General features: G+C 23.7%; 1 protein-coding gene across 1 annotated transcript; it reads right to left on the reverse strand.

Annotated features, from left to right (window-relative positions):
- Window positions 1-1,206: 1,206 nt before the first annotated feature.
- Window positions 1,207-2,862, reverse strand: LOC112591583. Its single transcript, XM_025335421.1, has 6 exons — window positions 2,825-2,862; window positions 2,580-2,767; window positions 2,225-2,425; window positions 1,498-1,674; window positions 1,347-1,419; window positions 1,207-1,273 (listed from the first exon to the last, which is right to left on the reverse strand). The coding sequence occupies exons 1-6, from the start codon at window positions 2,860-2,862 to the stop codon at window positions 1,207-1,209; spliced, it is 744 nt and encodes a 247-aa protein (XP_025191206.1).
- Between the last annotated feature and the right edge of the window lie 7,144 nt (window positions 2,863-10,006).

Raw genomic sequence — 10,006 nt, forward strand, 5'->3', positions numbered from 1 at the left:
ATGAAGACTGGAGAACGTGCATTAAGGCTGACAGATGCATACGTCACTGAGCTGAGAAGGAGAACAACAGATGATTCTAACGTACGAAGCTAGATAATTGTATACAAGTTATTATGTACTATTTTATGTATTATGTATTGAATTGTATACTACAATCAACGATGGCAGCGCAGGAATGATATTCTTCACACAGATCCTCCTTCGTTATCGATTATCCAAGGTGTATTCAATTGTTTTCATACCAAAACGTTTACTATTATTTAATATCAATAAATAATTAATAAATATAATTACCTGTAAACGTCGATGATCAATGTTAATATCAAGTATAAGGGTGAAAAAATAATGATAAACAATTTAAAAATCATATTACCAGATAATGTACTTATGTTACTTGTATGTAAGTGATGGAGGTCAAAAAGAACCTTAAAGAAAATTCTGGAAGGAAAAATCAATCGAAAAAGACCTAGGGGTCGCTCTAGACAGCACTGGATACATAGGTTTAAGGAAGATTTAAACAAGTGCGCCCAGGGTTTAACTATAGAAGACAGCATAGATAAAGTTGGAAAAAAGAAGTAGAGGCAGCGAAAGTCCTTCAAGGACCGTAAAAGCTGAAGAAGAAGTACAAATATGTAAGTGATGTTTTTATGACAATTTCGTTGATATAAATTACTTCATTTACTTCATTTTGATTGATACTGTTTAAAATAATATTTGACTCGATTTGTTTGAGTCTATAAGCTAATTAATATTGCTTACATCACAAACATTAAACATGAATAAGATAAAAAAATAAAATTGTATTGAGGTTAAGTAAGTACTATCGATTATCAGCATAATTGTCGTTTATTGCTTAGTGTATACCATTTCGCTTACATCAAAAGTATCATTTATGCCAAATAACCTCAATGCTATCAAACTAATTAGATATTAGTGGTTTCCGAAATACACCACATTCATCATACAATAATAACAGAGTAGCAAGTTCTGTAAATATTATTGGGTATATTTTATGTACAAAATGGTTACAACGTAATTACTTCAAAAAGTTTTAGCATTAATTTTTAAATTAATTGTTATTACTTACTTTGGATTTTATTTAAAAAAAAGTTTTTCCTAAATATGGTTATAAAAAAAAATAATAGGTTTGCATAAATATGTGTATAATTTATTCTTAGATTACATTTTAAAATCAAATTAATTAAATTACGTCTTATTTAGAGACTTTGTTGCTGCTGGAGTTGTATTCTGAATGTTTAATTCTTTTAATAACCTAAAAAAAAAAATTAAATACATTTAAAAAAAAATTATAATAATAATAATTTAACACATTATTTGTTACATACTCTTCAACTTCTGTTATAGTGTCCGCTTCTGTGGCTTTTTTCAATATTTTGTTCAACGCTCCAATCACGAACGCTTTAAGTTTAACATAAAAATATAAATTAAATTTTACCATAAATTAATTAAAATAAATATTTTTAATATCAACTTTACTTTGTGAAGTTTTGTTATCTTTTTTACACGCTTCGACTTTTGGTTTTCTTTTACCCAATTCATTCAATTCTTTTATGCATCTGGGTTCTCCAGACTTCCGGTCCATTCGTATGGTAATTGTTTTTAGTTTTTTCGTGATATCGTTTTCGTTAAAATATAAAGCATATTCATCTAATACTTAAAAATTCAAAAATAAAAATATGTTTATTATTATACGGCCCGTTAAAACAAAGATTATAATATATAATTACATTACAAAAATAAAATATAATATCTATAATAAAATATTAATTCACTAAACAAAAATATTTTGTCTTTCATAATATAATATGTCTTGATTCATGTATGACATAATCAAACTATAGAACATAATTTAAAATTTAACAATTACAAGTTAAAGTTTTAAATGAAACTAAATAAAATAAGAAATTAATATATTTTATAAATTTGAGATGAATACAAATTGTAGTACTTAAACTTTATGAAATATAATTTAATTCTAGAAAAAAATCAGTAAAAATTAATTGAATACGTTTAAAAATTAGATAGTTAAAATTGTCTTTTATATAACACCTTACAATATATTAAAAAATAACTTTAAATTGTATAAAGAGTTAACAAATAAATTAATGAATAAAAATTGTAATGTATCCATTTTAATAACAAATTACTTTCAATATGCGCGTTCATACAAATATCTTATATCATGAATAATGTAAGTACTAACTTTTTGAATTGTTCATTGAATCTTTTTTTTCAATGCTTAGTTCCAAAATTTTTGCCTTGTACTGTATGTTATTAATCTTGGAGTAAATTTCTATCATAACTTTTTCTATCGTTTTAACAATTTTACCAATACTTTCTGGGTAATTATAATCTACTTTTAAACATTTCAAAAACTCTAACGCCCATTGCATTTGATTTATGCCTATAAGATACAAAAGAAACAAAATTTGCTTTAAGCAGTTTGGTGATGTTAATATCATAAATTATTTCGGCATATTTAAATTGTATTCATCGAAAAATATAAATAATACATCAATCAAAAACTATCTAACTATAATCACTAAAAAGTATTCTACCACTTTTAATTGTTGTCTCTTTATTGTACAAAGACCACAATACTGCGATCAAATTGTCAAATAGAGTTGAAAACGGCATTTGCAGCGCAAATTGCTTGACGTTACCTCTTACCGGAGCTACTCGAAATTTGTATATTTTGGGGAGTAATTTAATACTTTGTTTACCATGAGTATCAGCTACAGTGTTTCTATAATAAAATTAAGATAATTTAAAATTTATCTACTCAATAAACAAATAATCTTACTCTTTATATTGTTCTCTAAATTGTTCAGTGTCTGCCATTTTTTCACGACGAAAATTTAATTTGTGTCGGGTAATAAATTTTTTATCCGAATATCACGAAATGTGAAAGAAATATTTTTGTTTGCGTTACTATACTTATGTTTTTAATTTTTAATTATGTAGCCAGAAAAAGGAAAGAAATACCACAATTTATTATTAAAAAGAATATACATTATTAAAATTTATCATTTTTATAATATTAATTTAAATAAAATTTAGACTGTAAAATTAACCACATAATTTATAATTTTTAAAATAATATGGAAAAAATAATATACATTTAGTTTATATTATTATAAAATCCATTGAATAGTCATAAATTAAAATTAAACATCAATATATAGGCACTAAATATATTTTTGTGATATATTGTTAATATTTATTGTTAGTAAATTCTTCAAAAACATCATATTATTATACTTATTGCTAATTTTTCAATAAATTCAACACCTTTAAATTGGTAAAATTAATAAAACTTACTATTTTGGATGTAAATTTCAAGTATATGCTCAATTTAATTTTTAATTTTAAATAATGCAATACAGTAATAATATTATATTATATTAACATAACTTTATAGATTATTTATTAAATATGTATTTATAGTATTATATGTGTAACTTAATTTAATTTTAAATAAAAATAATTATCTTGATTTGTATAACAGAATCTCTTAAACAAAATCATTGTTTTCAATTATCATGAAATATGATACTATAAAAGTAACAACAGTATTTACAACAATGTAAGTAATACGTTTACGAATTGTATTATTTTATTTGAAATGAGTACTTAAGTGTACTTTAAAGAATTTTAAACTTAACTAGAAATTCAAAGTAAAATTTACAATTAAATAAAAAAACCTAATAAAATGATTAAAATAAAAAAAATTCTATTGAATCAAATACATTTTGAACAGAGTGGTTTTAGAATCGTAGAGATTGATGAAAAAATAAAGACCTGAAAACAGCTAAAAAGTATAGCAGATAATAAGAAGTAATAATGAATAATCATAGGACGTGGCTAGATAGACAGCAAATCTTCTTTAATAGGATAGTACTTGGTTGAAAATAAAAAAAAAACAAATTGAGGTAGATAGCTCAGGAAATAAATACTAAGGCTGGTAATATAAAAGGTAAATCCAGTGGATAAACGAGAATCTAAAGTAAAATAAAAAAAGAATAAAAAATAAAGACACTTTTTCTTTACAAAAATCAGCAGATATTTGTTCCGAAACATAGTATACTTAAAATTTTTCAAAACAAATAACGCCTTACTCACTCTAACTTTATACGTATGTACCTACAACCCCTATGTGATGCTAGTATTGTAAGCACCCCTACGGCACTTACTGATGAAATAACTTCTAAATACATTTTATAAATAAAAGTTTGATAATAAATGATATTAATAATAGGCATTCCATTATATTGTTAAATAAATAAATTAATTGTAATTTTTTTTTATCGTTCAAGATTAATTAAAATTATTATTTTTTTTATTATTATTATTATTATAACATCATTAAAGAAGAAGAAAACTAATATTTACTATATGTCTATATATACATATATATTTTAATTTTACAACTAAAATATAAAACCTAAAGAATAAAAACAATATATAAAGTGTATTCATTAATAAGATTAAAACTAAACAATATCATTCTAATGACATACTGATAGATAATGTATTTTAAGCAAAAATATTCCCATTTAATTTATGATTCGAAAAATAACTCAAAAAGTCGAAAAGACAAATCATGTTTACATAATTAAAATCGAATGATATTTTGTAGAACTAAAAACTAGTCATTTTTTGTTTAGTGTGTAGTTTAAATTTAAAAAATAAATGCATTTAATAATAATTAACCGATTTTTCATATTACTGTATAATATTGTTTTGCTTAGACATAAAATGCCAAACCAGCTATTATATTTTTTGAAATGCGTTTTTAAATAATTAAAGAAGAAAACATTTGTATTTGAATTAAAAAGTGCCGTGCATGAGTAAAGTAATTTAAAACGAAATCATAGTTATTATTATTAATTATTTTATAAATAAACTAGATAGAAATTACTACTTGGTGAAAATTTTTTTGAACTCTATATAAAAATTTGAGATATAACGAATAATTTAAAAATATGTCATAAAAGTTCAGAACATCTCTAACAAGTTGTATTGCTATTTTTATCTAAATTAAAAAAAAATAATAACGACTTAAAAAAACTTATTTATAACTAAGTTATATACTATTTGCATTCATGTGTAAATTGTAATAATTTTAATAAATTATTTCCTAGGAAATAGTTTAATCTAAAAATTATATTTATTTTATTAAAAATTAATATAATACAATATTTGAGCATACAATTAGGTAACCGAATTATCTTATACTAACCCGTTAATAAAACAATATGGCCTTTCTTTCAGCTAATAACCCTCATTTATTAAATAAATAATTAAATTATATATATATATATATAATTACCCGTGAGTGACCTTATTTTTACACCTTTTATAATTTATTATCAAATTAATTATAGTACCAATCATATTATTTTGTAAATACTCTTATTTTACATTGATTAATACAAAATAAAAATTAATTAATTTTAAGCATTTCTTATCAAAATAATTAAATTAAACAATAGGTAATATTATAATATTTACATTAATAAATAAATATAAGTAGCTACGATTTGATATAATATAACCAACAAGCTTAGTTTAAAAAAAAAATTTAATTTAAATATGAATATTGTTGGGTAGGTTAACCTAATAGATTATACAACGAAATGTACTTAATTAGCATGCAGTTCAAATTAATCAAACTTTTTATAATAAATTTTATATTAAAACTTAATGGTATTCTACATTCATTACAAAATATTTTGAAATGTATTTATTCACGATTATAAGTATTTTTTTTTTTTTTTTATGTAATTTGGCAATATAATAACGAATGTATATTAATACATACTAAAAGTTTTAATACATAATTAATTATATCGATAAAATTTTAAAATGTTTAAAATATTTTTTTATTAATACTTTAAAATGGAAAAAAAAAACAAAACAAAAAAAGTACTAATAGTGGATTAAGATCCACTTATTATCATTTTGGCATGGTGTAGCACTTCGTAACTATAAATAATATAATAGTAACACAAAAACTGACACAGAATACATTGTCAGTTTATTGTCGTTAAAAAACTAAAATACATCTAAAACTAATAATACTTACATACAATATAAGCATATTACATACCTATAAATATTTTAATAGTGAATAATTACCGTCTGATAATAATACTTAATACATATCAAAATCATCTACATATTTGTATGTTGAAAACAATGTTAACTTTTATTTTTAAACGAGTGCTAAACACTTTAAATTATTGAAATACTTCATAATCAGAATCGTAATGATCAATCATTGTGAATATGCTTTTTTCATGTCACGTGTGAAAGAGACAAGTATAATAACAAATAATGACACGATGTAAGTTTTGTTAATCGTAGTTTATACAAAAGAAAATAATCCTCTTGACAAGGTTAAAATCGTAATGTGTAAATAGTTTAATAATCTAATTAATATTTTAATTTTCGTATTAAACAGTAAAATAATGAACAAAACAATAATATTATAGAACGGTAATTAATTTTTTTTTTTGTAAATATCTTAATTTTTTGACAGGTAAAACTTGACAACTGGAAAAATTCATCCACATTATTAATAACGTCAAAAAAAAAATAATACAAATAGCGCGTTATTTAAAAACTGTTTATGCTTTTCATATAATATTGAACAGTTTTAATTATCGTTTAATATTGTCGTAAAAGTTATACGTATAACTCCTTTAATTCGTCTTAAAAGTATAAGAGACATTTATATTGTAATAACAAAACTTTATATTTTTCGATCCAACTGGTTTTTTTTTCAATGACATTTCGTTTTATTTTTTCGAATAAAATAAAGTGTTTAAATTATAATATTATGTAATGTTCTTTATATAAAACAATGTGATATATAATATCATGTTTAAAATACCGACTATTAGATGAGTTTTGACAAAACAAATCATAGCTATTAATTAAAATTAATAGTATTAGATGTTCCATAATATTATTATTTTCCCATTCGTTCTTCAAATAAAACATTTTGTTCTTTTGTTCTTTCACTCAACTACAATTAGTAATAAACAAAATCCATTGCTACACAATATCATTGAGTATATATACTATATATACTCAATGATAATATTTAATAATAATATATACAACAAGAGTAACTCTTATATAATATGCAATATTATAATTCTGTTGTTAAAATGCTCATCGACTATGATGACTTACAAAACTTACACACTAATACTACTTGCAATGTTGTCGCAACGTAAACCACATAATATTTATGTTATACAAATGTGCGTGGTCTGTAATAAGTTAAGTTCATGTTATCAATTATTACTCTATGGTTATTAGAGGCAAAATGTACATGCGATACATCTCATAATGTAGCTTAATACTATTAAATAACCAATGTATACTTAATATATTATAGACATTGTTATTTTTATTATTTGTGTTATAAGCTTCGCGTGCGAAAAACGATGCTTTCGAGAGCTTTCATGCTACACCCATATGCATACGGCCATGATATTATCACGTACGATGCATGCGTATTTTAACTTTATAGTGTTATACACTTATACTTAGGTACTTATTAAGCCATAACACTCTACAGTGTGTCTCAAATAATGTACGATATACGTGTGGATACTATCTTATGATTTTTTTTTTTAAATCTTTTGTGAAATGTGTATTGATAAGTACATAGTTAATATTAACCGAGACAATATCGATGTATAAAAAAAGTGTCAATAATATCACATTAATTATACATTTTAAATATTAAATCACACTAAACTTTTTGTTGAGATTATTAGCAGAAATGTGCCGTCTAAACTTCAGCCATCACAGTTAATTATATTATAAGACACGGTTAACCTCAACAGAAACGGTGTTGAGCAAATATTGTTTTAATTTTATAAGCAATAAGCTTTATCTTTGAATATTTGCGTTAGCGATTAAACAAATTCGACTCAACTAGAACAAAAAATACATACATAAGTCTTTCAAATTTTATTTGCTAATTTATTTCATACCCAAATAAAAAAAAAAATGTTTATATTATATAAAGTTTAGTCGAAAACTAAATTTCTTCTAAAAACGATCTTGGCCATTTTTATAGTCTATATCTATTACACCCGATATCAGAATTAATTTTAAAACTTTTCATATTATTATATATTTACCATAATACTAAACATTATATTAATATAAGTAGTATGATTTTAGCGGTTCTAATTCACTAGTCCCTAGTCCCTAGTCCATGCGAGTCAATGCCGCGTGCGGTGACACCCTCCCCTCCCCGTGCCCGCCGCTCCTCCTCATCTCCCATTCCACTACATATGCTGTGCATTGCCTCCCCAATCCTTATCTAACGCTAAAATATAAACACTATACAATTCTTATAATTTAATTCAATATTATATACTACTAATTTAAAACAATATATTATTGATAAAACAATCTAGCTAGTTATTTAATAACAATGGATAAACATAGTATGTAATAGTTAGCGACTCTTAAACATAAATTTCGTTAACATTTTTATGATTTCCCGATACCTTACATCAGTAAAGTATAAGTATTATTACATATCGCTACCTAATAATATGCCATTAGAAAAACAAGTTCTCACATCGTTAATGAGTCGTTATAATATAGATGCTGAACATATACACTTCACACTATGGTGTAAATATTGTTTACCTAAAAACCGATGGGAGGCAATGCACAGCATGTATTGGGAATGGAGGAGAGCACGGCATGGAATGGCGAGCGCGCGCATTGACTCGCATGGACTAGGGACTAGGGACTAGTGAATTAGAACCGCTAAAATCATACTACTAATATATTATGATACTAATATTAAAAATATTTATTTATTGAATTTGTAGTATAAAATCCGGGTGGCTTTTATATTAGTGTACATGTTGAAAACAATACTTAAATAAACAATTATTACGACATAGTGGTTAAAAAGTTGAAGAGCATAATTGAGCCAAGTCATATGAACAGAATGTCGGTATGTAATATGTATATTAGGTCATATGAACAGAATGACTTTATACGAATTATTTATAACATCAAACACTATAAAAATTTTCATCGTGTGGATAAGATATGAGTTTTAGAAAATCCGTTCTTTTATCAGTTAGTAAAAAGCCTCATATTGAGTCGGAACACGGATACACTGTTGAAGTAAATGGGATCATTAACTCTACCTTCTAACAAACACGAAGTAAAACGATAACCTAAGTTCTTGCGCCGTTGTTATAATGTTTCAAGCTCAGATTATTACAAATAAGACTTTAATCATGAGGTAGATGTATGATTCTTATACGGTAATAATATGGCAATATATATAATTAATAATTAAATAATCTATATGTGAGTTTATATTATTACAAAATAAAACAATAGTTTAGAATAAAATGTACCTAGATCTACATCTATACTAAATTATTAAATTAAGATACTGTTAACTAAATAACATACGTTAAAAGTTTGTATTTATTGTAGAATAGGTCGTGTTGACACATAATGCATCCATCCTATAAGGTTAATGCAAATAGCATTTAAAACATATATGTATCATAAAATATCAAATATTTTCACAAAAACATGACTATAGCTCTTTGTAATATATAAAATTTAGATAGATGAATTAAAAATATCATCGTTTTATTTTAAATCTTTAAACTATACAGTGTATTACACCAGTATGTCATAAAATTGATATGCATAGATATAAACTAAACAAATTATATTAACATTATAACACCAGACTGTTTACAATATTATGCATATCACTATATTCAATCATTTAAAATTAGACAAAAATAATTGTGTAAAATATTTTGATATTCATTAAAAATTGTTTATTGCATAATATACTAATTGTAATTATGTATACCGTATCTTAAAAATACAATTAAATTTTTCATTAAACAGTATCAATTACAAGAAAATCATTTACTAAAAATGAATAATTACTACTTAGAAAACC

This window comes from Melanaphis sacchari, unplaced genomic scaffold (genome assembly GCF_002803265.2).
Source record: "Melanaphis sacchari strain LSU unplaced genomic scaffold, SCAv2.0 Contig13_pilon_pilon, whole genome shotgun sequence".
Lineage (NCBI taxonomy): Eukaryota > Metazoa > Arthropoda > Insecta > Hemiptera > Aphididae > Melanaphis > Melanaphis sacchari.